The sequence below is a fragment of the Ixodes scapularis genome, unplaced genomic scaffold, assembly GCF_016920785.2.
Source record: "Ixodes scapularis isolate PalLabHiFi unplaced genomic scaffold, ASM1692078v2 PGA_scaffold1__304_contigs__length_218370807, whole genome shotgun sequence".
In the NCBI taxonomy this organism is placed as follows: Eukaryota; Metazoa; Arthropoda; class Arachnida; order Ixodida; family Ixodidae; genus Ixodes; species Ixodes scapularis.
In genome coordinates this window covers 61,418,677-61,446,567 of record NW_024609846.1, presented here as the reverse complement: position 1 = coordinate 61,446,567, position 27,891 = coordinate 61,418,677, and the positions used below count along the sequence as shown (strand labels likewise).

The 27,891-nt window shown below is 46.6% G+C and overlaps 1 protein-coding gene across 4 annotated transcripts in view; it reads left to right on the top strand.

Annotated features, from left to right (window-relative positions):
* LOC8026694 (ubiquitin-protein ligase E3B) overlaps positions 1–27,891 on the top strand; it is a 68,986-nt gene that overhangs the window by 11,424 nt on the left and 29,671 nt on the right. For 2 of the 4 annotated variants that reach the window (XM_042290757.1, XM_042290754.1), the window contains exons 2-16: positions 4,079–4,204; positions 5,972–6,086; positions 6,403–6,467; positions 6,990–7,046; positions 8,257–8,361; positions 9,490–9,589; positions 14,615–14,786; positions 16,008–16,113; positions 16,752–16,907; positions 17,399–17,428; positions 17,523–17,635; positions 18,036–18,202; positions 19,203–19,364; positions 23,256–23,427; positions 25,363–25,481. In XM_042290757.1, the coding sequence (XP_042146691.1) occupies positions 4,088–4,204; positions 5,972–6,086; positions 6,403–6,467; positions 6,990–7,046; positions 8,257–8,361; positions 9,490–9,589; positions 14,615–14,786; positions 16,008–16,113; positions 16,752–16,907; positions 17,399–17,428; positions 17,523–17,635; positions 18,036–18,202; positions 19,203–19,364; positions 23,256–23,427; positions 25,363–25,481 (1,756 nt within the window). In that variant the 5' untranslated portion in view covers positions 4,079–4,087. Of the gene's footprint in view, positions 1–4,078; positions 4,205–5,971; positions 6,087–6,402; positions 6,468–6,989; positions 7,047–8,256; positions 8,362–9,489; positions 9,590–14,614; positions 14,787–16,007; positions 16,114–16,751; positions 16,908–17,398; positions 17,429–17,522; positions 17,636–18,035; positions 18,203–19,181; positions 19,365–23,255; positions 23,428–25,362; positions 25,482–27,891 lie in introns of all 4 variants that reach the window. The other 2 variants (XM_042290755.1, XM_042290753.1) reach the window with 1 other exon arrangement.

Below are 27,891 nucleotides of genomic sequence, written 5' to 3'. Positions count from 1 at the left end.
TCCGTGAACATTGCGTCATAGCGGCGCAGCAACAACGACAGTCGGGCTTTTTCTCGCCCTGACACGCTGCATGATTGCGTGAGCAGTGGGTGCGTCATTTCCCCAATGGGGGCGGCGCTCGCTGCCATCGGAGCTGGACTCAGTGTCTTGGGGTCAATGACCCGGTTTAGGGAGTCCCTCGCTTCCTCTCGACTGCTCGTCGCGTGCCCCAATGGTGGCGTTGGCGGTACGGCCGGGGGTTCGCAGAAAGGTTTCAGGGGTGTAAAAGTGCCCTCCCGATAGCCTGCGCTGCTGACGTCGATTGCAATGCCTGTTTTGGCAAGGAAGTCTCTGCCCAAAATAATGGGCACCGATAGGCCAGGGAGATGAACGAAGCGTAGTCGTCTTACTCGATTCTCCCATCTCGCGACCAGCCGTGCGGTACCAGCTGAAAGGGCGGCTCCGCAGGCTAGGTGAAAGGCAGTGTTGCATTCTCGGAGTCGGACAGAATTCTGTCGGAGGTGAGTCAACACTTCGTCTCCGAACATCGAAGCGCTTGCTCCGGTGTCGAGGAGTGCCTTGAATGGCTTGCCGGCGATCGTTACAGAAATGAACGGGGCCGGTGTGCCGGTCAAAAAGCCTATTCTGTAGGCGGTCGGTAAAAGAGTGGCCATGGGACCCTCTGATTCTTTGTTAGCCACCGGTCCGTCCGTCTAAGGGCCGTTTACCGTTGGCTTCACTCGTTTCCCGCGCGGTGCGATTCCGCGTTCGGCCGCTCCGGGCACTGGCGAACGAGATGACCGGGGCGATTGCACCGGAAACATCTTCTGTCGTCGCCTCGCTGGGGTTTCCGCCATGCGTTTTGGTTTTCGCCGTCTATGTCGTAGCGTGCATCGGCTCACTGAGATTGAGGGATCCTCGTTTCCTCCTGCCTCGCTGCGTCGTTGGGGCGCGAGTCGGTTTTTCTGAACTGCGGCGTCAGCCGGCTTGTTCGTCTACTGTAGGAGTACGGGTCGAGCGCACGATCTGAGATTGCGTACGTGTCTCGGCCCTGATCTTACGCATAGTTTGCGGAAACGTAGCGCCTCGGTGCTCGGGATGGCGTGTCCCTGCTCTACGCGCAGCGTGGAGCGGGGACACGCCATCCCGAGCACAGGGCCGCTGACGCTGGGGGCGGAGGCCGGTACGCACGGGCAGCGAGAATGTCTCCCTGAAGGCGCCGGGCCTCGGAGGCGAGCTCGTTCAGTTCGCGGAAACAGCTGCCTCAAAGATACGCAGCGAAAGTCGGGTGGCTTTGGCGTATGACGCGTTCCACTCGCTCTGCATTGGGAGCTGAGGGTTCTGCGAGCTCGAAGAGCTCTTGCATGGCTCGTACGAACTCGCTGTTCGAGCTGTTCGCTGTTCGAGCTCCCGCCGCATCCTTCTCTCGTAGTCGGCGGGAAGAAATTCGCGGTGGAACGCCTCTCGGAACTGATCGAGCGTTCCGGGTTGGTCACCGACAAGTCGGAAGCAGCGGGCGGCTTCGTCGACGAGCGCGATTGGCAGAATGCGCTCAAGTATTTCACGATCGGACATTCCCATCGCGCGTTGGTACTTCCGTAAATCGTCAAGGAAGTCCGTAGCGCTCGCTTTGTCTGCGTAACCCCGATAAGTCGGGACGGGAATTCGGACCGGAGGTCGTTGGGCCTGTGGTTCCAGTGTTGTCGTTCGCAACGCACCTATCAGACTCTCAATCACACGTGCTGCGTTTTCGAGCAAGGTGTGATGAGGCGCCGCAGCGGTTTCTCCGTGGGGAGACCGGTAGGCTTCGCTTTGTGCCGGCGGCGGAGCACGTGCATTCAGGGAAGATCCGGGAGCAATGGCGCCCGTCCGCAATGGCGTCGGAACCACGCTTGGCTCTGGGGGTGCGCCGTAGGGCGCTTCTCGTTGGAAGGTTGGCATTTCGGCTTCCCGTTGAAGTGGAGGCCGCGCGAATGCGTCGGCCGCGGTCGCCAGCGTGAGCAAATCCGAGAGGTCGGTCGGCATTGTCACGGTAAGCGCTGGTTGCGCGAGGACTCGTCACTCGGCAGCAGTCGCCACACACGAGACGTACCGGAATTCTGGTCGTCAGCCCTTTTGTTGGGCGCCAAATTGTGGTTCTCCTGGGGGCCACTGCCTTTGGGAGTACCACGTTCGCGGCGAGACGCTCTACCACGAAGCGGGTTCGTACTCGCGTGGCATGCTGCTCGTTGAGCGCAAACAGACACCAGTCACGTTGGTAACGGTGATAAACTCTGTTTATTTACAAAGAAACAAATAGTGAGAACACAGCTGCTAAAGCTGGTGAACGCCGTCGGTGTGGAGATCGCCTACGGTCGAACGGTCGTTCACAAAGATACAAAGGACGGGGTAAACGCTCACCGGTGCACCGGACGGTTCCTCGTTGTCACCGCCGCAGAATCTCAGGAAGAAGAGCCCAGCGATACTGCCGTCCGCTGGTTTTAAGATAATGGCGGGGGCGAAGCGGCCAATCAAGGAGCGTCACGTCGATCTCCTTTGTGCGGGGGTTCGTTATGGAAATCGCCCCAATGGGGGAGAGGAGGAAGCCACTCACAGTGGTAAGCAGCGCCACCTCTCGCTACGTTGGCGCGGCCGCCACGGCGTGCCAAAACGCTGACACGACAGAATGTTGAGGGATCGCAATCCCCACAGTACATGTATAGCGACGACTGTCAAAGGGTTAAGCTTTTACCCAATTATGTTTGTTCATTCTTTAATTTGGCTAATTGATCAGTATGACGTGCACATAGATAGAATTTTTAGCATAGCAAAAAAATTATACATATCACTATACATTTTGGGATAACAATTGCTGAGATTGACCTTAGTAATGTAGGAACTCTATTCTTTAATCAATTCATTAATTGGTGTATTTGGCATACTGTCGAATTTCATAGGTTGATAGCTGATGTAGAGGAGAAAAAGAAATGTATACACCTTTTTACTGACATGAAGTTGCCACCTAGTATAGGTACTTTTGTAAGCAATTGAGAAGTGTGAGATATGAATCAGAATGCCAGTAGGAAGGACTATGCTCCGGCAGGAAGCTAAGCAGCAAGTACCTTAAAGCTTTTAGGCAAGTTTATTTATATTCTTTAAGTGCAGGTTGTCAGTATTTTTGTATGTCTTTCTGCCTTGTATTGTTGTCTAGTTTTATTAAAGAAATAAAAGAAATGGCAAAAAAAAAAGTAACATAAATTCAAAATGAGTTTACAGTGATTGTTCCTCATTATTCTAAGAAATAGCAGTACAAATAATCGGGGCAGTAATTCTGCCCTCTGCGTAAACAAGGCATTTAACTCGGGTTTGCCAGATGCAGCGGGTTCCTTTGTTTATGAGGCCTGTTGTGCCGAACACATTTTCACATGGCACAGAAATGGCTTAGAACACATGTGACTTTAGACAACTTCCCAGAAAGATCAAATTTTTACAGAATAATCGGCTATAGTCTGTTGCAACTCAAGAAGGTAGGGCGAGGGTAAGACCGGCAAGGAAGGATGAAGCAGACAGAACGCTAAAGAAAGGAGGTTCCCCCCTCTTTTCTTCGGCGTTCCGTCTGTTTCCTCCTCCCCCGCCCGTCTCACCCAGGCCCTAACTTCTTGAGCTGCAGCGAACTATAGTAAATTGGCGGCGTAGTCAAACTGGCTGGTCAAACCAGTCTATTGGTAGGGTAATTATGCAATTTCAAAGCTCTAGTAGTAAGCTCATGCCGGAAGCAGGGCAGTTCGAGGACCTCCCCATGCACAAAGTACTGGGGACCTTAGTAAGGGGCCCTTAGTAATTATGTTCAGTTGGCTTCCCGTAGTTCTAAAGGTGTGAAGTGTTTATAGCATCGCTGTTTTTGGACGGTCCATTTATTGCGTGAGGTGCAGCCAAGCGTCTCTAGAACATTCATTTAATTTTTCATGAACGTCTGCAGCAATCTTCACGAGCCTTCTTGTGTTCTCATCCAAAACATCCTTCCTCATTCGCTCTTGTTCTAAGCTCGGCTCAAGCTTTGCCCTCTTTCTGCGGAGTGAGGCCCTTGGTTGAATGACCCGAGGGCGTGTTGTCGTTTAAATGCAGTAACATGTTCAACGCACAAACCAAGGCTACCTCCAAGGAGCAGTTTCTGGAGCAGGCAAAGGCGGCGCGCATCGAGAGGGCCTACGAACGCAGGAGGGATCAGGCTGCCACATCCATACAGGTCAGGGGAAGGAGACTTTGTTCACACTAGCGTTCCGGCTCACTTGCCATGGATAGGCAAATATTTCATATTTGCCTATCCATCCTGTTTGTCCCGTGTCTCCAACTGTTGTAATCGTGTACAAGCAATGAGGTGCTTCATGCAACATTGGGCCAAGTCTAGGGGAAAACTTACCAATAGGCAGAGTAGGCAGCTGCCTAGGGCAGCAGAATTTTGCAAAAAAAGCCAAATTATTTGGCTCTTATTTTTTTAATATAGTTTTGAATTTAGGTCTTTTGGGAGTTGCTCCAAATCTAGCTACTTTTGAAAATTTTAACTCTAAACTTAACTACTTCCCCCCCACTGACCATTGTGGGGGAGGGGAGGGGCGGATTTATGGGTCAAGCTTGGGTGGTAGGCGTTCGGCTGGCAGAGGGGGGGGGGGGGGGGGGGGGGGGGGGGGGAGGAGGAGTTTGCTGAGGTTTTATGTTACGGCCGAGACATTGCACAGATCTATTTTAATGAGAAAGCATTTACTATTCATGTAACAAAGCTGGAGGCATCTGTAACCGCGAAAAACGAGGCCTAAAGTCCCATTTTTCCATTGGCTGAGCGAAGCGCCACCTATAGTCCCATTGTCTGCTGCGCGTCATATCGGATGCTTCGTCACGGAAGCTGGCGAGGCCACTTGAAGTCAAAGCGATCGCGCCTCAGAAGTAAATTGCGGAGAAAAGCGCAGCAACGCTGATGCATCATCACACACTCCCGGCACCGCGCCGAGCTTTGCACTCTCGCCGCTGTTTCACTCAGCGGTGCAGCAGTCACCAGCATGCTAGGGCGGTCTACGCAGTGCACCGCCATACTCCCTGCCGGCGCTGTGGCCGTTTCTGCTCCTCTCGAATGTTTTTGCATTCACAACTCATAAGAAGTGCTTAGGTGCCCTCGGAATTTTTTTCGTTGACCCAGTATTGGCTATGTCACCAAAAATTGACTTTTTGGCTAGCGTATATAAACCTTTATAAAAAAAAAAGGGTTGACCTTGGAGGGCTTAGGAAGGGGGGGGGGGGGCATTGCCCTCAATCCCTAACTTCGTCCTTGGGGTACGTCAGTGTTAAAGGTTGCCTAGGACAACAAAATGCTAAGTTCGCCTCTGGCCAAGTTATTTATTTGCCCCCTTTTTGAGTAGGCTATTATGCAACACAATGTTTCTTGTGCTGGCATTCAACTGCAGTGGCATGGAGAGGACAAACTAGAGCAGGGGGCGGCAACCCACGACCAGCGAACCGCATGCAGCCCACGGGGCAGTTTCATGCGGCCCCCAGCACAACCCCAGAAAAGACCCCCCCCCCCCCCCCCCTCCCCTTTGCAGCTTCTTAACAGACCCAAGAACCCCTCGGAAGTTAGGACCACAAATGGTTTTATACAGAAACACTTGGCATTGTCTGGCATCCCCATACTTGGCCAGAAAACCTCTTCACTTCCTTTTTGCCTTTTTCTTTTTTCTTATTTGACCCCTCCCCCCTCCTCCTCTCCAGTCTTCGCGGCTTCCCGTCCGGACCTCACCGTGTTGGCTTCATGACGACTTGGCCCGCCGCTGCAAAAGGTTGCTGACCCCTGATCTAGAGGTTTAGTCTGGAAGGAAACTAGCAACGGTTTAGAGAGACGGTTGACTGCTCCAGCTTTCTCGTCCAATCTTTTCTTTCAGGGTTCAAGTTGTGGCGGCCGTCTGTCGCATTTGTCACATTCATCTTCGCTGTTGAAGTGAGGCTCTTTTGTCTTGTGGTGCAGGCTTCTGTGAGGGGCTTCCTTGCGCGGCAACGTCTTCGCAACGAGTTCAGGAGGCGGTTTGATTCCGTCCTTGGAAGTGGAGATGTTGAGGATGTCAAGCTCACGTCACAGTCGGGTAATGTATTTTTTCTTTGTGTCTGAATGATGCCAGGAGTACCGATCCAAGTTGTATGTATCTAGTATTATCTCGAGTATAAAAATCATACTTTTCCACTTAGTCACTAGCTTTCCTGCCAGCACATATGACTCTGCAGGCGTGATTGGATGTCCTGAGTATTCCATGAATGTCCTGTGGATGTGTGCGGGACATCTCTTTCATTGCTCATTGATTGCAGTGTAAACTCCAGTTTTTGGTCCCCTTGGTCCATCTAAGTGTGATCTTGATAGTACATTTGTCTTACTTAGGCTTGTTCCTTTCTATTTTTTCTTAGCGCTGGAGGTATTCTGCGCTGCCCGTACATTCCTCTTCATATTCCATCCGGAGATCGACAAAGAGGTAAGTGCCTTTTCGTGGAGCATCTCGAGGAACGGCAGCCTCTTAGGACAGTTTGTGTTCGAGCAGTGATTTCTTACATTGGGTCCTCATAGTCATTTGACTAGCATGTTCTTGATTTCCATCAAAACTTTCAACTTCACACTGAGAACAAAAGTGCTGTGAAATATATTGTAGACAAAATATCATGGTCGTCCAGCTTTCAATACACGATAAATAGGCTATTTTAATGAGCAGTCACACGTTCAGTCTGGACAATAATAATTAGTTTTTTTTTTTTTGTTGTCACTGAAAGAAAGTGCCACAATACATACTTTGGTCTTTTTGAAACTAGGGTTTGTTGAAGAACCTGCTTGTAAATAGGTGGAGGCTTGCCAATAGTTTGCCTCAATGAGCAGCAAAACCGAGTACTTATTAAACCAGTCTTTGTTGCTGTTTTTCTGAAGAGACTCACATGGATTTAGAACCATGGTGTGCAGCAGCTGCAGCTGTTTTGAAGCCTGACCATGCCATCTGTCTTTGCAGAGATTTGAGCGATTATGCCGCTGCATCATTGCTAGCATGGACGCCGACTCCATACAGGTATGTGCAACGAAACAAGAAAGATGTCACAGATTCACTTTTTCATTATTTACTAGATACGGACATTGATTTTCAACGGGGATTGTACATATTTGGCTAAGGGTTAAGATTTGTTTTAGACGACTGTAAGGCTTTACTTTTTCACTACAGATTAGTTTAAAGCATTGTTCTTGAAGCTGTTGAGAAAATGAATGAACATTCAATATACAATTGTTTTTCTGCTTCTCCATGCTGTTGTGACACATATGCAGTGACATTTGTGTCTAGAAGCAAAACAAAACAAATTTATGACTAAAGATTTGAAGTTCCCTTGTGTACATTCTGATTGGCTTTATACGTCAGCCGCCTCGGTGGCTCCGAGGCGAGAGTGCTGGCCTACGGATCCCCAGGTGGCGGGTTCGAATCCCGACCGAGGTGCCCGCAATACGACGGAGGCTTATTGCGGAGAAGGCGCCGTGTAACCGAGCTTTCGGTTGCACGTCAAAAGATCCCCAGGTGGTCGAAATTAATCCTCAGTCGTCCGCTGGGGCGTGCAAGATGCCCGTCGTAGGTTTGGCCCGTAAACCCCCCAAATTTGACTTTTTTGGCTTTATATGTCATTCTCGTAGTGAAGATGCAGTTAAATGGAGTTAGTTTTGATTCCGTTCTCACAATTGACTCTGACTCACATTCTTTTTGTATACATTCTATAGCCAGATGTTTTTGTTTTCTTATAATTTAATCCAGTTTTGAATATAATTTAACTCCTTTTTGAAGCGTCTCTAGTGCCTCCGTTTCCTCTCTCCTGTCTTTTTCGTTGGTTTTTGTTGTCCCCAATGCTCTTGGCAGCTGGCCAACTCCCAGTGTGGCATGGGACACTCCTAACGCTGCAAAATCGGAGTTTGCTTCCATGGGAAAGTAGTTCTGCATTAAAAGAAGTGCACTTCGTGGGCATGATGTCAGATACATTACGACGTCACATGTTATGACATCATCTGACACCGTGCCTTCAAGTTTGGTTGTCATGATATTGCATGACGTGATATTGCATGACGTGATATTGCATGACAGTGACTTCACGAGGTCATGCGACATTACTAAGTTATGTGACATCAGACACACACAAAGCATGTACCTAGGTCGTTATCTGATGGGATTAAGATGCGCTTAATTTGTTTTTGCACAATTTTGAGTGGAGCCTTTATTCTCTCCACCGTACAATGTCCTGCAGGAAAGTTATGTGTCTGTGGCCCTGAATAAGGAGTATGCGGTGCTGTGGATCCAGCAGCTCAAGAACATCCTCTGGAACTGCTGCATCTACCTCAAGGACCTGAAGGTGAGGGACACCTCAAATTTGGCACGCTTTAAAGCACATAGTGGGTTAAATCCAAAACCTGCTGTCTGCATGAAAAACCACAATACTTGACATAGATTTTTAGATTTTTTTGGGAAGCATTGCTTAGTTTTAGGAGGATAGTTGGGGTATAGAGGTCTGAAAAATTGCAGATGTGTATTTTTGAGAACAGTTTCTCCTCTTTACGGTGTCATAAGGCTGCTAGTGAATTTCTGGATCATAAGAAACATACAGTAATCCATCAAGAAATGTACAGTAATCCATCGTTATAACGAAATCGCTTAATTCGAATTATCACTTTTATCGAAAATTATTGTGGTCCTGACCGGAATGCACGCATTTTGAACTGGGTTATTCGAAGTGTATCAGTGGTCAACCAAGCTTATTATGAAGGTCGAGGTGCCAAAAGCATGCGAGCCTACACGGAGGCGCACGGAGGCCCTCGCGTTCCTTCTCCCTTCTCCACTGAGGCAAACGGCAAACAAGAAAACGAAGCGCAGAGCGCCAATGCTAATGCGGGCAGGGAGCAGCATCCACGTTCCAATGCTATTCACAGTGCCCACGGCCAGCAGTGCCCGACTGCTGTCGGAATCGGCTCAAGGGAGCGATGGATCTCAGATATTATCCCGTCGGGAGCCCCCAACACTCACGTCTGTGCAGGCGTGCTTGCGGCGTACTACACACATATGTGCGTCGTATGGGAGAGTGGGAGCGTTTATCGAAAGTCGCTTACATCTGCAAGGTTAAAAAAAGTGGCCGGCCTAAGTCCAAAATCTCCAAAGAATTCGGCATTCCCGCATCGGCTGTTTGACACCGTCCACCATGATCGGCAAACTACACTCAATTATTTCCTTACTCTGTAAAGCTTCTATGAGTTGTTCATAACCAAGGTTTGTTCGATTAAATATACGGTCCAAATGTTCTGCAGTGTTCCCGTCCACCTTCAAGGCTGCTGGCAGTTTTTTTGGCTCTATCGCTTTTATTGAATTACCGCTTCTGTATAAACAAAATTTTGCCGTCCTGTTGACTTCGTTATAACGAGAAATAGCTGTATATGCAATGCCAGATTAACAATAAACTTGGTGATGTGATGTGGATGCCTTGTTTCAGCCCGAGTCACCCCAGGATGCCAAGCCTCTGATGCTGCACCTTCATGTCCTGGTCACCTTCACAAGCACGTCCTCTTGGAGGGTGCTTAAGGACAAGTCCTGTGAGTGGCTACCAGAGAAAATGCGGGCTCAATCGCTGCAGGAATTTGTCATTGGCAAGACGATGGCTAGAGCAAGAGATGATTACCTACTATGCATACTAATCAGTGAGCACATCATGCGAGGTTTCAACAAGAAACAATTGCTCATGAAGGTATGGATGTTTTCCCTCACATTTTGAAGGAAAACAACCGTACCATTTATGGCTTTCTCAGTCCCAAGTGGCTTTAAGGCAGAAATAGAACTTCATCAACAGTTTTTTTTTCAATGGACAAACTAATATTTTTAGGAAAGCATGTCATTCGAAGGCGCATGTTAACTGCCTCGTAAAACAAATGTCGGTTTAGAATAAGGCTGTGCACTGCATTGCACACATGTTATCTGGTTGAAAAACACGAGTCTGTGCACCTCCCCACAGTCTCCTGGCCTTCGCAGGAAATTGCACTTTCGTTGCGTTCTCTCATATCTTGAACCCCACAATCGTCCTCTTGTTTTGTCCCTCCCCGTCGGCTTTGTTTCCCACAGGTTGCGGGAAGTGAGTGAACCTGGTGCAGTGGCCAGTTGTAACTGCTGCGTGATAGGACGATTCTAGCAGCCTGGGATCAGGGTTGCCAGTTTAGAACCCCACAGCAGTAAGGTCTCAATATGCTCTCATCTTATTGCTCCCTATGCACCATTTCACTGCCACTACTTGGGCAAAAGTGTCTCGAGGTACACCTAAGCACTTCTTATGAGTTGTGAATGTGGACGCACGCACGCCACTCTTCGCTCTGTTCTTTAATCTGCGGCGTACAACGTGCTGACCTTGGGCGTGGAACGGTAGAGCCGCTGCCTCGCAAACACGCAGCGCCATTGGGTGGGCAATCGTTCAAACTGTCGTGTGCCTTGCGGCGCAAGGAAGGAACAGTCAGCAGCGTAGTTTCCAGCAGAACAAACCCCTTGGTTTATTCTATCCGCCGTATATATTGTCACGCGCCGTACAACCAATAAGAGGCGAGCGAACAAGGGGATCAGTGATAACTAGGCCGTTTAGTTTCCGGTGTTTATTTATTTCAAAAATCGGCGGATGTTTTTCTGTGTTTATTTCTTTCCAAAATACCGGTCTATTTTGGGGAATTGCCTCGTGCAGACGCTTAAAACGGCGTTTATCAATGGAAAAATCGTGAATCGAAACGAATAATCAAGAGAAGAAACGGTTCAACTTTTATTTACATCTGATACAAAATGTTCCTCGTATTTCATTATTGTGATATATACTTCGTTTCAGCCTAAGTTGAGATGCGCTTCGAACTAAAAAGTATAAAAGACCCTTCAAACCACCCAACTAGGGTTTACAAAGAAGGAGGCCAAATTTTTGGGCAATCTATAAATGGGGCAATCTTCAAAACTGGGCTATCTGCAAAAGGGCACAATGAGGCCAAACTTTTGGGGACATAAACTAAAGGTCAAAGAAACCAGCGCTGATAAAAAAAAACACACCTGGATTACTAATGCTGAATTCCGCTCACAGAGCTCGAGCGCTCCAAAAGTGCTCCATTTGGAGTGCCTCCAACCCCGCCAAACTTGTGCCGCGAGATTTCACAAATCTTTCCAGAAGTGGACAGAGGTAACGGAGCACTTTACGTCATTTTCTTCTAAATCGACAGTGCACATGCACAGCGAGGTTGGCGAGGTTGCCGTGCCGGTCGGGCCACGGTCGGGCCGTCGAGTTAGATCTGTTCGGATGCGTCGGTTGTTTATGCAAGATTGTGACGGCTCGAACGCTTCTACCTCGCGTAGATCAGGGATACAAAGCCGGGACTGAAATCGTAAGCGCTGACATCTGTGATCGTGATAGGAAGCACGAGAAAAAGTGCGGCAGAAAATCCAGAGGCACACGCAAGGTCTGGCCTGTTCATTCTGCAGCCAATGATAGTTTACCTTTTTACACTGCATTACACCAGCATTTTTCCGTTCAATAAAGCAAGAACAGATTGTCAACGACCGTGCAAGTGATGGTTTATTACCTCTGTGTTTATTAAAATCGTACCAGAAATCTGAACTCCACGATGGCAATCGCTGTGCGTGCCCCGTCGCCTTCAGGCGGCTGAAAAATATGCGACTGTGCCAAACACGGATGTCTTCCTCATGTTTTGTGACATGGGCGCTGTGGTACATATAATTTTGCCCGGCCTGTGTCGCTTGTTGTTTCTGCAGCTAAGCAGTGACACTTGTCACTGGTTGTCGGAAAGATCAGTCGGCTGAGGCATTGCTGGGCTTGTCAAGTTCAAGCAGCGGCCATTTTGAACGGCCGAGTGGGAAGCGGAAGGAGGGGTGTGGGGGAGGTCGCTTGTAAAATGTGAGTTTATCTTCCCCTTGTCGATTCGGAGTGGGTCCCACAGAGTGGAATTTTGCCTCCCTTGCGGATTTCGGAAAGTGCTCCGGATCTACGAGTGGAATTCACCATAAGGGACCTATGGAGATCTCTGCTGACAATCATCCCAAAACGACGGTAAAAAGAAAAAAAGATTGCGTCAGATGAACGTCTACATAAGCCTTGCTCAAAGAAAAAAAAAAACATAAAAAAACACTGCTGCTTGTACAAAAATGTTCAAAAACCGGTCTTTTTCGCTTTTAACAGATTTTTTATTTTCGACACCGGCGGATGTTTATCAATGTTTTTCGGTTCGAACCAGAAAGTATACGGCCTAGTGATAACACAGCAGTGTGATACCGCACTTAGGATGACACGACACAAACTGACGTGCAGCGGCCAATGGGAGCCTCGTCGACGTGCGCCGGCCAATGGGATTGAAGTGTTAAAGGTGGCGTTGGCTAGCTTTGCGCATGGTTTCCTTAAGGTGCCGTTTTGCATTGTTTCAAAGCTGATGACGTCGGCTCGCTCCATAAGACAGTTAATGCTTTCGCATTAAAATGCTGAGTCTCTGGGCTCTGGACTCATGCAGGGGCATCTGGCATTCTGCCTTAAAAGTACACTGACAGGGTATTTATGCTTGTCAAGGTTTTATTTTGTACATGACACATGAGAGCCTAACTACCCAGGACACAATTTGCGGCTCGAAATTCGTTTTCTTTCCGCCCGAAAACCGCCTATAGAAAACTGGCCAGTTTGAGTCGCACTTACTGTTTTCTCCGTGGTCACATGCCGTTTTATTTTATTTCATTTACAACACTGCGGATCTTTCGGTCTATGCAGGAGAGGCAACATATAGACAGATAATAAATACACACTCACACTCTGTGCGGGTAAAGTATGCACAGGCAATTCGAAATGCCTGCACATACCTTTTACATGCAGTACTTAATTTCTTAAAAGATCAGTTAATTGGACTCCAAACAGCTCAGGGCTGCAACAACTGACAAGTTCTTCTGGCAGAGCGTTCCAATCAGTAATTGTTCTGCAATAAAAATGAATATTTGAACACATCACTCTTGTATTGATATGGTGCAATTGCTTTGGTGTTACTCATTCTTTGGGAACGGGCTGTCAAACGCAACAAATATTTTTCAAAATCCGTTTACCATTTTCAATAATTCTTTTAATTAACAAATTTTTCTGTTCTCCAGGCTATTTAGCTGCACCTCAGCTCTCATTGCAGTAACAGATGTTAATCTGACATCTTTATTTGCATGTCTCTGTTGCCTTCTAAAAAATTCTAGTTTTTGATATGCCCTTGCACTTATATAGTCCATGTGGCTATTCCAGCGTAATGTATTACTAAAAATGGTTTAGACACAACCACCAAGTTTAACGTGCTAGAGACTCGTGAATCAAGCTTTAGACCATTAGGCCTAGCCCTGGCCAACTCGCGGAGACGACGCGCACATTGATGCGCACGCAAATAGATCAATTTTTACAGGCTTCTATTCTTTCTGTACCGCGAAAGGATAAACTAGCCGCATTCCTTCCTTTTACATGTAGCAACACGGCTGGAGCATGGCTGATAAAAACTGCTCATTAAACGAAAACTAAGAAAGACACGAGAAAATTTTCTGTAATGCGTGTATACCAGCCTGCTTACCTTTCAGTGTTACTGGACTGAGGCAAAAGAGTATAGAACCATGGCTGATTTAGGCAACATCGATCACATGCTGTAAAAGCTTTATCCTTGCGGTCTTGCCTATTCACATTGAGCCGCATTAGGGAGGCTGTAAAATTTCTCGTTTTTTGAGTATAAGTTGTGAAAAGTGTAGAAGGGTGTGGCAACAGCAGTGCCTCCTGGGAGGAGCAACACCACCTATGGCTACATAGTTACGGTGCTCTAGAAAATATGGCGCGCGGCACATGAAAAAACGGGGTTTCACCGTGAATTGAGAAAAACATATGCATATAGGTCGCATCATTGTATAAGATGCACCAAGAAAAATGTTTGGAAAAACCATGGCTTAAAAATCGGAAAATACGGTATATGTACCAGATATATTCAAAATCGTGGGTCATCTAAGGCACACAGTGAATTGAACAAATAAAAAAGAATATGAACCCTACTTGTATGGCCTTCAAAAAATTGCAAAAATGTCGAACGAAAAAAAAAAAAAATGTGCCACAGATTGCAGGAAGTACAGAAGCCATTCTCAATATGGCAACATACCACGGGCTGGACGACGCATTGGTGGCGCATGACGTACCAACATTACGACAAACGTGGGACCGATCAATCTTAAAGCGCAGATCATACAGCGGAAGGGATATAAAGTGCGAAACAATTGCATGACAAACGGTGTACGCAACTTTGTCATCGTCTGCTTCACGTGCCAGAGAAGCGGAGAAAGAAAAGAAATGCGGTCGGGTGTAGCCACATGACTTCCGGCCATAAGCCTCCGTGCTCGTGTTTCAGTTTCAAGCTGCTGAGTTTTTTGGCTTTATTAAAAGTATATGCGACTTGCAGCAAAAGATTGATTGGCTTGTCCTCATAAACTTCATATTAAATCGCCAAAAAGGTTTTTTTTTTTTAATAATTTGGAAGGGAGGTGTTGGTGTCTTTTAATGAGCGGCTGAGGGGTCCATCTCTGTATTGCCCCGGCAGGTGAGCCTCTGCGGCCAGTGCTGATGCAGCTGTGTGCCAATGTGGCCAGTCACCTGGTGGGCAAGGGAGGTCTCTACGGGGCCCTGCAGGCCCTGCTGCTCAGGGGCCTGGCCAGGGCAAGGCCTGCCCTCAAGAGGGCTCCGCTCATGGCTGCCACTAACCTGGCGCTCAGGTGAGCCGCTTCCTCAGTCCTTGCCGTTGTTCCCCCAGTGCTCGCTTTTCATCCTGTTCTAGATCTGCGACTTGAGTCTTTTGCAGGTAAGGATTAGGACCAGCCTCTCCCCCCCCAGAAAGCTCTCCGCTTGCTATAATTGGTGGTTTCCTCCTCTCCCTCTCCTCCTCTCCAATGTTTGCACTGCCAAAGTGGAAAGTGTAGAAGAGCTTTGTGGGCAGAGCTTGTCCTAATATTCTCAACTTGGAACAGTCTGTAATGCACTAATACTTCATTTCCGTACAAAGCTGAGAACAAAAATTGTTCGGCAAGTACCCAAGGCAACGTTATTTGGTTTAGCATCACTATCTCAGTCAAGCATTCATACTGAGGAGGTTGATTTGCAACCGGTCAATTTGATGCAAAGAAAACATTGTTTGGGGCGTGCACTTGTGTATGGCACAAAAAGATAATTTCCTTGGCATACCGTATTTACTCGAGTAATAGCCGCACTATTTATGAACAAGGCCCTTGCGTATACTTTTTCACATATATACAGCCAATCATCGCGTTGCACATAAATTACATAGTGAATAACTGGATCGAGAACGTGATTCACCGTACAAATGCAATCTTCATAGATGGTACCTTCACGCGAAGACATTATCTCTGTCCTGTAAACCACTGGAATCATGCTGCTGATCGCGGGGATTGGCAAGCCGCATGCTCCACGAAAAGGAGAACCCTTAGGTTTTCTTGATAAACAGTGCGGCTATTACTCGAGTAAATACGGTAACAGGCATGTCATCCTCTAAAATTTTCTATGGATGGTCATCCCTTGAATAGCACTAAAAGTGCTGTAGAAGAAAATGAGAAAGAAAACAATGCACTTTTTTTTTGTAGAAGGGTATGTACTGGGGCAAGTTGGCGATTCATTGTAAAGGACAAAAGCGCTAAAAAGACGACTGACAGGTTAAAGGACGACAAACATCACGGAGCGCTCTGCGGTGTTTGTCGTCCTTTAACTTGTCCGTCGTTTTTTAGCGCTTTTATTCAATACTCTTTCCTGCCCTGTTTTCTCGTGCTTTTTGCATTCCTGCAATCTATCAACTGGCCCATCTTTTCATTCTGCTGCGAGTCATTGCTTGATTTGTTGTACATTTAAAAGGGACATATTTCTGTGGCACGTGCACATTTTTTTAGGAAAGTTTAGCATTTTATAGTCTCCAACTGTACTCGCAGGCCCATGATATCTGGCCAGTTCTCTGAGGACCTGATGAACCTGTTCCTGCTTCACATTCTCTCTGTGCCTGCCCTGGTGCATCACCTCCTCAACATTGCCCCAGAGGTAGACACTGCCAACGACATGTCATGAGCCTTTCCACATAGTCTGCCTCACAGAAGTGTTACATTGAATTCGTGGAGCCTGGCAAATGAGCAGCACTCAAATCATGCCAGATCTAGAGGTGGCTTATCTTGCGGGGTTGGGACATGTGTCGGGATGTGACGTTAGGCACTAATTTTTGCTATCCTGCGTGATATAGCATGCTATAACATTTTCTTACATGTCTGTAGCAATTTTATGGCACATTAGAGGCTTGTTGAACTGGCATTTGCATCAGCACAGTAAAAAATGTATGGAAGCACTGTCAATATAGGAAATAAAGTTTCGGCTAGTCTGACTTGTGCGAGCAAGTGCCCATCTTACGCACAGTTGCTGGAATATAATTTTAAACGAAAAGCAAAAAGGCAGTCATTACTGACATTGCTGCTCTACTACATAGACCAGAAAGTTCTACTCCGTTTTGTACTGAGCTGTGCTATAGATTTGTTAAGCTGAATGTCAGTTCGAAACTCTGAACAGCAGTGTTTCACGAGCACAGATGTATTGCTGTAACTGTACTGGCGAGTCTTTCGCGTGGTCGCCGCTGTAGACTTGGGTTAGATAACGACATACGGTGATGCAGGCGCCCCGTTTGCTCCCAGTCGGTGGCGGTGTTCAACTCGCACGGGGTGTTCCGCCGGAGCCTGGACATCCTGACGGTGGAGCAGAACATGCGCATCCTCTTCAACGCCCTGGAGGGCAACTACGCCCTCTGCCTGCTTGCCAACCTCGTGCACCTGGCTTACCTCAACATTGAGGTGACCGCCCCCGCTGAGCTCTTCGACGTACCGGCCTTCTTTTTTGTGGTTTGGAAAATGGAACAGATTGTTAGGTCTTGGAGGTTGCCTCGCGTGCCAGGTCAATGAGAGGCCCCAGTGTAAGAAAGAATTATTTATAGTAGACCACCTGGGGACATTTAAGACGTGCAGCTGACAGTTATGATATAACGTGGCCATGCCACAGTAAGCCTCTGTTTGATTACGCATATGTTGGCTGCGATTACGCATATGTTGGTTGCGACTCAAACCTGCCATCTGGAGTTTTGAGAGCTGATGCTTTGTCTCGAATCCATTGAGAGGACTGTGAGTTCGGAAAATATGCAAGCACTAGGAGGTAGTAAAGTTCATATCCTGGTGCTAATTTGTAGAAAATAGCTCGAAACGTTGTTTGGCATTTATGTGTTTTAAAATGCTCATTCCGTTCAATCAAAGTTGACAGCAAAGTTCCAATTTCTTTTTATTTTTTTCAGAACCTGAGTTCAAGGTTGCTCGACTTTGTGGTGAGTCTATTCTGTTCTGTTGGACCTCCTAGAAGTGTCAAGTGGACCACCCTTTGATTTTCTTATCCCGCCTTTCTTCCGCGTGATGCCGCAGCACGTTGCCACCAAGCTGCTGGAGAGCTGTCAGAAGTATGTGGTGAACAAGCGCTCTAACCTGACCCACTGGCACCCCATCCTGGGCTGGTTTGCCCAGAGCATTGACCACGGGTGAGCGAGCACGTCAATCACAATGGTGCCGGGTGTTTGCGAGAAAAGAAAATTGTGTTCTTCGTCCCACATAGACAAACTGCACGTTGCAGAGAGGTGAAACTCCATTAGAATGTGACACTAGCAGTGGTGATGGAATGCAAAAGTTGGAGAACATGACATTCCCTGGATCAAAAAAATAAATGTTTAGTTTAACACTGTGACATGGCATCACGGGGTTAAGTTAAGGTGGTATTATGTAATACCGTGATGGCTCCTGGGCTTATGGGGTTCCTTTAAAAAGCATTCCATGCTTTAATCGGTAAATAAGTAAATAAATCTTTCCAAGCCCATATCACAGGTTCCTTCTGGCACATACATATAGAAGGAACAAACGGGTATGATCTGTGTTCCGTTCCAGCCTCCATGAGTCCCTGGTGAGTGTTAAGCAGCAGCTGCAGCTCCTTTGGAGTGGGCCCCTGGTGCAGGTGCTCTTCAGCCCCCTGGTGGACGTGCTCTCGACTGCCGACACGACAGGCTCCCAGGCGGATGCGACGGTGCCCAGTTCGCCCGCCGGCAGTGCTTCCAGTGAGTGTTGTGCTGGAGATCGATCGCTTAACATTTTGTGGCAGGGGTGGCAAAGAGTCAGCTTTGTGAAGCTGCTCATCAGAGGTGTTGATGGTGTTTGGCAAGTGCGATTGCTTTCTTTGCTTTTAATGGATCATATAATCAACATTAACTTAAGAGCGTGTTGGTAAAATTGACTGACCACAGAAGGAATAAAACAGGCTTGGTACAAAGGACGACAAAAATGTTTGTCGTCCTGAGTTTGTTTGATTCTTTCTTTGGTCGGCCTATAATCAAGTCCGATATTTAATCGATGGGAAGCCTTTATTGACAGTTGCAGTAGACATAGCTGTTGATTGCTTTGGAGGTGTTCCAAGAGCACTAAACAAGGAGGGCACTTAGCACAAAACTATCTTCTATTAGTGTAGAGCATCAGGGGCAGCTTCTTAAGACCTACAGCATTAAATGTACTGTATGGCTAATTGCGATCCCTAAAAACCCGGAAGTTAATTTTCAAAGCTATTGTCAAATATTGGCATCTTGGTATTTGCCACAGGGGTATGCGGAGAGCAAGTCGTCTGCTGCTTGCGCGGAAGTTTCGGTGATGTGAGAACAGCGAATGAGAGTTCTGTTTGGGGGGGGCTATGATTGGAGGGATAGTGAGTAGACCTCAATGCTAGATGCCTCGAGGTCTACCCAATATCTTTTTCAATCAATCGGTAAGAGTTCGGCGTTCTGACATCGTCGGAACTTGTGTGCAAGAAGCAGACGAACTTGCGCTTTGCATAGGTGTCTGCAGAAGATCAAGGCAGTCTTCAATGTGCCCATACTTTTTGGCAATCTCTCCGACTTCATGAGAAGGCATGCTTCTCAGAAATGTTTCTGAATTTCTGGTGATGGGCCAGTTCACTGCATAATTGGTAAATACTCTGCACAGCGTCTTGTTAAAACAACAGCTTGATAAGAAATATTTTGTGTGTGTTTGTTTAATTTAATTGAGAATTTGTGGTGACCTGTGGAGACCTGCTCAAGAAGGCCCTGGAGAGGGCATCTTCTGGGCGCACCTGCAGCGTGCAGTACCGGAGGCTGGGTGGTCCCGAGACGACCACGGTGGCCCTGACCTGTGCCTTGTTCGAGACCGCCCTGTCCAGCCTCACCCAGCTCAGGCTGGACATACTCACTGGTGAGCACCCCTGCCTCTGGAACAGTGATAGCAAGGGCAAAACCTAGGGATTTGTTCTTACTCTAAAAAGAAATGATGATCATATCTATTCCTGGTGTAGAGCGTTCTATAAGAACAACACGGCTGGCTTTGTGTCGGTTAAGCAGCCTCTTGCAATCACTGTTCGACCGAATGGAGTTTGCAGCAGAAACATGTGCTCTAAGCTGCATTCATTGACTAAACTGAGATACTTCCACTGGTTCTTGCGGGCATAATAAATATTGCTGGTGGTTGAGCTATGGTTGAGGGGAAAACACTGGTCATGGAGCTTTGTTTCCTTATCTATTGATATGGCCTAATGAAACTGCACAAGTTTGTTCAGTTTTTCATGCTGATTTCAAATCTGCTTATTTGATCGATTGGTAGATTTGTATGCAAGATGCTACATAATTCAAATTCGCCCACCTTTGTTTGCTAGAACAAGAGCAAAGGACTGCTCGACAAATAGTTTTCTTTAACCTATGGCTGGATACTATGAAGTATAAAGAGTACAATGTTGCAAATACTTTTGAGATTCAACAATTAATAGTGATTTTACAAAACAGTGAAGTTCGGTGTGGGATGTGTAGCTACCAAGTGGTAAAACAGATCAAGTGAAAAATTTCCAAGACCAACCTTGAAGAATCTGCTCTCAACATTGTATGATTTTCATATTTAGCTACATATTGCGAAAAAATAATATTGCTATCTGCCTGCAAATTTGCGAAACGCAAAAAATTTGTGTTCCGAGAAAGCGCCATATTATCACATCGCCTTCAGTGCGATTTCAACCCGCATAGGTATTATAAACTGACATTGTGACTTCAATATTGATTCACGGAGAAAGACACTGTGCAGATCAGAAGAAAAATAGCTGTAGACTTCAAAATCACCACTTCCCAAAATATATACTTAATTAAGCAATATTTTGCTTAAAGAGAAACTGCAAAAAAAAAAAAAGTGTTTTTTTAAAGACCCTAATTGGGACAAGCATGTCACAAAACAAATCTTCCGCAAAAGAACACATTTTATTTTTTTAGTAATATTTACGCCACAGGACGTAATTTAGTCCAGGTCGCAACCTCTCCACATTTGAAACTCCCGCTCTTTCGACGCGTGCGGAGTGGCTGGAATACGTCACTTCATGACGTATAGCAGCCACTCCGTGACGTATAATACCAACTTTGTGGCGCGCAATTTGAAACGAACGAAATAGCTGCAAACTAAAATCAGTCTCGCGCAATAAATATTGCTGTAAAAATTTGTTTTTGTTGGAAAAATTGTTTTGTGACATGCTTGTCCCAATTAGACTGTTTAAAAATACACTTTTTTTTCTTTGCAGTTACCCTTTAAAGGGACAGTGACACCCCCATAAATATATTTTTTTATTTTTTGCCTTCTGATACCATTATGGTATCAGAAGACTACCCAATCAATGTTTTGCTGCAGCATCGTTACATATATTTTTAATAAAATCAAAACACGCAACTGCTTGAAACCAAAATCAACGTTTTGCTGCAGTGTCGTTGCGTATATTTTTAATAAAATCAGAACACGCAACTGCTTGAAACCAAAACCAAAACTGTACAGGGGAGGAAGAAAAACTATAGAGGAAGAGAGAGTTGGTTTTTAATCAACATATTTGCAGCTTTTTAGAAGCCACGAAAAATGGGTATCATATTTTTTTTCTTTTTTTAATATTGAGTGTATGCCTTCGATGACCCACGACTTTAATTACACTTGGTGGTTGTGTCTAAACCATAGAAAACGGCACGTGACCACAGAGAAGAGAGTGAGCGCAGCTCAAACCGGCCAGTTCTCGATCGGCGGTTTTCGGGCAGAAAGAAAACAAATTTCAAGCCGCAGATTGTGTTCTGGGTACATAGTTGGGATTTCATATGTCATGTGCAAATAAAAACCTTGGCGAGCGTAAATACCCTGTCAGTGTTAATAAAGGATATTGTTTCAATATTTTTTTTATTTGGGATTATGACTACAGTGTCACTAAATTACAAGGTATCATTTTTTTTTTTTTGCGATTTTGTGTGTAGGTAGTTTGATAAATATCACGGCTCAAAGTTTGGTTTCAGGCGTCTACGGCAAAACCGAAACTAACTGCTCAAGGGATGGCAACACTGATCATCAGCCGTACGGTTACGACGACCGTCATCGTGGTGCTGCTGTACGCGGTACAACCACTCAACTGCAGCTCCACCGCAACGTGGAGTGACGTGACGGGGGTGCTGCGTCAGTGTTCCTTGACTGAAAACTAACCCGCTTGCCTACTAGAGAGCAGCTGGTCGCATCTTTAAAATCGGTTTTAGTGGAGTACACGGCTTCACTCTGACATTATATTTTGGCTGTAGTCATATTTCGTGCCACTAAAGCGATACCAGCAATTTATTTCGGTTTCGTTTTCGACCGGAATTGTCCTTCAAGGATTTTTTGGCACCAAAGACCCATGTCTCCCCTTAATTAATCGGTTAAGGATCAAACTTGTGCAATGAAGCTTGATACTTGAGGCCAACATAGAAAGCTAACGTTTGTCAAAGCTTGCATTTGTAGCTGGGAAGAATAGTATAGTGCATTGTCCAAATTGTTCTGAGCTAAAACTAGCTGCACAAAGGGGGCCTCCAGTACCTTTGGGGGTACGCCACCAATGTTTTAGCTACTCAGACTACCGACTGTATTCTCTAAATATCTGAGCTCTACTGTTCCCAGCATACCACTTGGTACAGTCGAGCCTGGTTATATCACACTCGGGTATTTCGAATTATTGTTTATATTGAACAGTCCAAACATCCCCTGGAAAATCACATGTAATAGTATAGGAGTGTTGTTTTTCTGTACCGAACTTACACGGCAGGGACACTCGATATAGTAAACTAAAATGGCCGCTGGTCGCTTGTCCCGCAGTCGGATTGCGCTGGCCGCAAGCACATAGCTCGCACTGCGGAGCTGGCAGACCGCCAAGCCAGCATACACGCAAGGGGGTACGCAACAAAAAAGCTCTTGTCAAAAAAAAAAAAAAGTGGAGCATGGCAAAAGCAAGGGGAAGGGCACGCACGCACGTAGGAAGGGCAGGGAATGCCCAACAGAAGGCGTGCACTCTTTCCCCAAACACCGCTCTCGCTTATTATCAATATATCAAACTATTTTACGATCCCTTTTGAATTTTATGCATCCGGGTTTGTCTGTACCTTTAATTTCAGAATAAATATTGAGAAAATAGCAAACGAAGGCGTTGCCAAAACCAGCATTAAACTTTCCCACTTTTTTCAGTGGCATGACATCACTGGCAGGCAGTCTAGAGAACAAAGGGTAGAATATATTTTTCGTCCTGCCGAGCAAGCTCTGGAGCGAGCCTCAAAAGCCTTCATTTCGTGCTATCTATCTTCTTATAATCAGTTGGGAACATTTTTTACATCCCGAACAGCGAACCTGTGGATGCCGGCTGCAGGCGTCGCTTTTACAATGTTGCCAGTAAAGAGTTCCAGTTTGAACAGTTGGTGGCGACTAAAACTATAAATTTGGTAACTTCGTGAAAAAAGTTATGTTGACACCATAGTGGAGTTACTAGTTCAGCTTTGTATACATATTTGCAAGTCCGGCCTCAGGGCGCCGCCATCTTGTGCAATTGGGGTGCGCTTCGTCGTGTCATAATCCGATTACAAAACCTCGCTAAGGCGTCATAATCGGATTATGTCCAAGCTCAAGCGCACCCCATCTGAGGAAGAGGGTGGCACCCTCAGGGCGTACTTGCAAATATGTATATTGGTGTTTTAAGTCAATTTTAAAGCAAATCGGCAAGGATTTAGAATTGGTGAAGTACTAGTACTCTTAATTTGGGTGGTGTCTATGTGCGTCTTTCAGGGCTGTGCTACCAAGACCTTGTGCTGGCCCACCTGTGGAAGCTGGTGCGTAGCCTAGGGCCTGGCCATGGGGTCAAGGCCTTCCTAGACCTGCTGGCACTCACGACCAAGGCCAGCAGCCCGGAGTTCATGATTCTGGTGCTGTTTTGCGACTGTGCCACCCACCTCATCACGTGAGTGACCCTTATTGCTGTTGTAAGGTAGGGGTAGCCTTGTAGTTCCTGGGGCCACCGCACAGAAATGAGGATTTTATGGGAAATGTTTTATTGTACATGGTTGACATATGCATAATAGTTTAAGTGTGCCAATTGTCCTTTTGTCACTTTGTATGGTTTCCATGTACAGTTAAACCTCGATTTAACAAAGTCGGTAAAATTCGCAATTTACTTCGTTACATTGAAATTTCGCTAAATCGAAATTTGGCTTTAGCATGCAAAAAAAAAATTCCGAAACATTTTACAGGTTTGAAAACTCACCGAAAATGATATTTATTTAGGGGCAAAGTAGTCCGCGAGTTTTGCTTGCGCCTTGTTCGACAGTAGCAGCGGCGTCGTACGGCGTTCGAGCGCCCAGAGCGCTTGCACGGCATCTTGCTGCCCATGCGACGCCGTGTACCTCCTCAGTACGTCCATTGCGTCGAGCACTTCCCGAATGCTCGGGATCTCGGCAGTCTCTTCAGGATGGCATCCAAAACGTTTGCTTTCTCATCCAAAGAAAGAACTTTATGTTTCCCTATGGCAGCAAGCACGCGAGTGAACCGCCCGGTTGAAAAATAAAGCTGTTTTGGGCGGTGCCAATGTTTCCAACCTACACAGCACTCTTGCCCGCACAGTTTACTTGCCCCCTTGCACCCACAGTGTGCTTGCGTCTTTGCTTTACATCACGCTCGCAAGACGATAATTGGTCTTCTCGGTCTTCTTTTAGATGGCACTGCCCATGCGGTCGCGCCATCACGTCGCTCCCCCGCTGAAGTTGGCTCCCGCGCTAACCGCGGTGCAGTGGGATATGATGATCAGTGAATGTCAGTGGTGATGCCGTTTCGGCATTTTCTGGCCAGCCCCGCGGAATGCGCTTTGCCGCATGCCTCGCCGGCGCTACCGGCGCCGCAGCCTAGGAACGTTGGAAGGCCTGTCCCCGTGAAGTAATCTATCAAGCGCTCGCGTTTGCGCATTTTTTTTTTTTTTACCACAATTTTTTTGTCAAGTTGTTTTTTAGAGTCTATTTATTTATTGCCTTCTATGGCAATGGCGCTTCGTTATATTTAAATAGCAGCAAAATAGACTTCGTTATATAGAGACTAAAAATACATGGGGTCTATGGGCAAGAAATTATGAAAAATAAAATACTTCGTTAAATCGAGGATTTCGTTACATTGAAGTTCGTTATATTGAGGTTCGGCTGTATCACAATCACTGTAACCAGATCCATACGTATCTGGTGTCTCCAGCTGACATTGGTGAGCTGCGAGGAGCATATTGCATAAACAAATAAATAAACTCGATAATTGACATTAGATGGTGAAGTATGGTTGAATTGTTGAATGTTTGAATTGCAGAAAGTTCATTCAGAGAAAACGTTCTTTGCATCATTGCACAATGGAGAGTGATGAGTGTATTTGGCATCGACTATGCTGTTTTACATTGCCAAGGCTAGCATTGTTTTCGGAGTGCTCCAGCCCCGCACTGCTGCGAGAGCACCTGGCTTTGTCTTGTGCCTCATTCGCACACACTCATGCAAGTAGCGCTGGCAGCGTTGGAGCACTGTGCAAGCTACGCTAGCCTTGGCAACATGGCGCAAAAAAACTGATGCTGAGTGTAGTATAGTAGGTTATTCTGCTATTTTGCTTTGCAGAATTTGTTTTTAAGATGTTTGTCTGGAAATATGGCTCCTTATATGTCACTGGCATAGGAGGGCAACTTGCCCATGCACCATGACTGATAATTGGGGTCTTCAACATGCATTACTTTGTAGTGATTGCAGATAGTTGTCGGTATAGGGCCAATTTGCATAGAAATCAGCAGAAGTGGAAATAATCTTATAATCTGTGCTGTTACACTATGCCTTCAATCTCTTAAATCAAAAATGCTTGGCGACACTTGTTCTTCCAGCATCCTTGATGACCTCGAGCTGTACGAACAGCAGCGTCCCTTCTCTCTGGACGACCTGGTGGCCATCTCAGCGTTCCTCAACACTTTTGTCTTCAGGCTGGTCTGGAACGGCCTTATCGGTGAGAGAAGTGCTGCTTAAGCTTTGCGTTACTGCATGGGCTCTCAACCTGGGTTCCTAGGATCCCTAAGAGTTCCCTAGAGTACCCTCAGAGGTTCCCCAGTCCCCCGAATTTCTTCTGCCATCTCCGACCCTAAGTGAAGTCTTCTTTCAGTTTAAGCACTACTTTAGAAAATCTGAGCCATGTATCGATGCATAACTTCTATGTGGCAGACACTCTCTAGTATGCTTATTATTATTTGCAAGGTATGTAGTACCGTATTTGCACGAATATAACGCGACCACGAATATAACGCGAGGGCAGGTTTTGATGCCCTCAAGAAGAAAAAAAATATATTACTACTATTATACACCAACTCATGTTTACAAACAAACCGGAGCGCCCCTAGCGGACGCCACCGGCGCCGCGCATGCGCGGTGGATGGTGGGCAAGAAGCCCTCCGTCGCCCATAAACAAACCATTGAATTGCGTTGTTGTCGGCGTCGGTGGGAGTCCCCGTGTTCTTTTTCGCGTTGGAACTGTTGATTCTACGTCCTCCTAACAATGTCTGACTACTTGAGCGGCTTCAGCAAAACTATCAAGGCAAAACTTTGCGTGAATAATGTGACGTGCGGCGATTCATTTCACGCGGACGCCGCAGAATGGGCGCTAAAGCCTGACTCCCACGATGAGATTCTGCTCGTTATTTTCAGTCGCGACGTCGCTCGGACTGCAAAAGCGTGGACCGTAGCTGAGATGGTGGACATCGATACTGAAAACTGCAAGTAGAATCGGGCATTAAAAGTCGGTGATGGCCACTGGTAACAATGATCAACATCTTCTTGTGTCTGTTTACACCTTAGCCGACTTACCCCAACCAACCTTCAAAAGTGTTTTGAGGCCTGCACTTAGTTCTTATCGCAATTACCGGGTCAACGTTTGGTTTACGGGCCGCTGTCTTTTGAACGAGCTGACGACAAAAAGCAGCCAAGTTTGAAAGAGCAGACGACAAAAAGCAGACAACTTTGAAAGAGCAGACGAAAGTTTGAACGATCAGGCAGCCGTGTGAATTTGGAGACGCACTGAACCCGTGGGTGGTCCGGACAACTCGGGGGTTTTCTCTCGTTCATGTTGGAACAAAGCAAATACATCTGGCGACCACAAATTGTGGCCCGCACACGCAATCGTAGTTCGACAGCGTCTAGCCCCCTTTTCACGGCTACTATCCACGTTCTCGGACGAACGGAGGGTGCAAAAACACATGAAAACTGATCTTCAAACCTTTACAGACTCTATTGGTAAAGCCCCCATCGCAGCATTTTGACGAGAAGGCAGGTTTTTTGCCTCGTTTCTTCCAAAGGAACACAGGAATGCATGTCTGGCACGGCGACTTCTGCCCACCGCCCCAGACCGGAAGTGCGTCCGGCGCGCCACCACCGCGGCGTGACGTAGGAGAGTTGAGTTGGTGTATAACGCGAACCGAGGCCGCGTCAATTTCTCGCACTCGGGGGCATAGCAGATGTAAAAAGTCAATGGAAATAGAAGAAATATCAGTTCCTGTTTTGACTGCACTCATCCTCACTGCTCAGGTGGCTCAGGTCCTTCCGTTTACAATCCACTTGGCAACTACGCAGATAAGCAGCAGCACGGCACCTGCTTGTCTGGTAGTTCCCTTTTCTTCCGTGTGAGCTCCTCGGCAGCCCACAATCGAAACAAGGCACGAAGCAGAAGCACCAACACACAAACACCAGATCACTCTGGAGCAGAAACTAAACAATGCGCAGGCAGAAGAAAGACTGCTAAATCCGATACACCGTATCGATCACACTTCTTGTTCTGGTCCCTCTGCATAAACAAATACCTCGTGTTGCACGACTGGGTAAACGCGGTTGGTGGTCTTTGCTTTGCTTGTGTTGGCTTAACTTGGCCCGGCTTGGCTTGGCTCGAATTGGCCAGTGCCCGCATGGCGTGCGCGCGCGCTTAGTTTCTGCGGCGTGCGTGCGTTGTACAAACACAAAAGCGATAAAAATGCTTTCTTATGTTTTCTATTTGCCCCTTCACGTGGCCCAATAGCGAATAAATTCCCTTCCATACCCCCACTTCTTTTCACACGGGATATTTTGCATTGAGCCGGAGGGATGGCTTTCTCCTCCAGACTCGCGTGCCTCGTGGCTGAACTCGATTCCGAATATAACGCGAGGTGCGTTTTGGAGCACGTAATTTCGAAAAAAACTCGCGTTATATTCGTGCAAATACGGTAGTTTATATATGGTGCCAGCTGAACATGAAGGAAAGTTACATTCGGAGAGAGACAGAAAAGGCAAACACACTGCTGGACTAGCAACTGTTTAATTTGATAATCTTTTTTCTTTATCTATATTTCATTTCACTTAAAGGTACACTGACAGGGTATTTATAGTGGCCAAGGTTT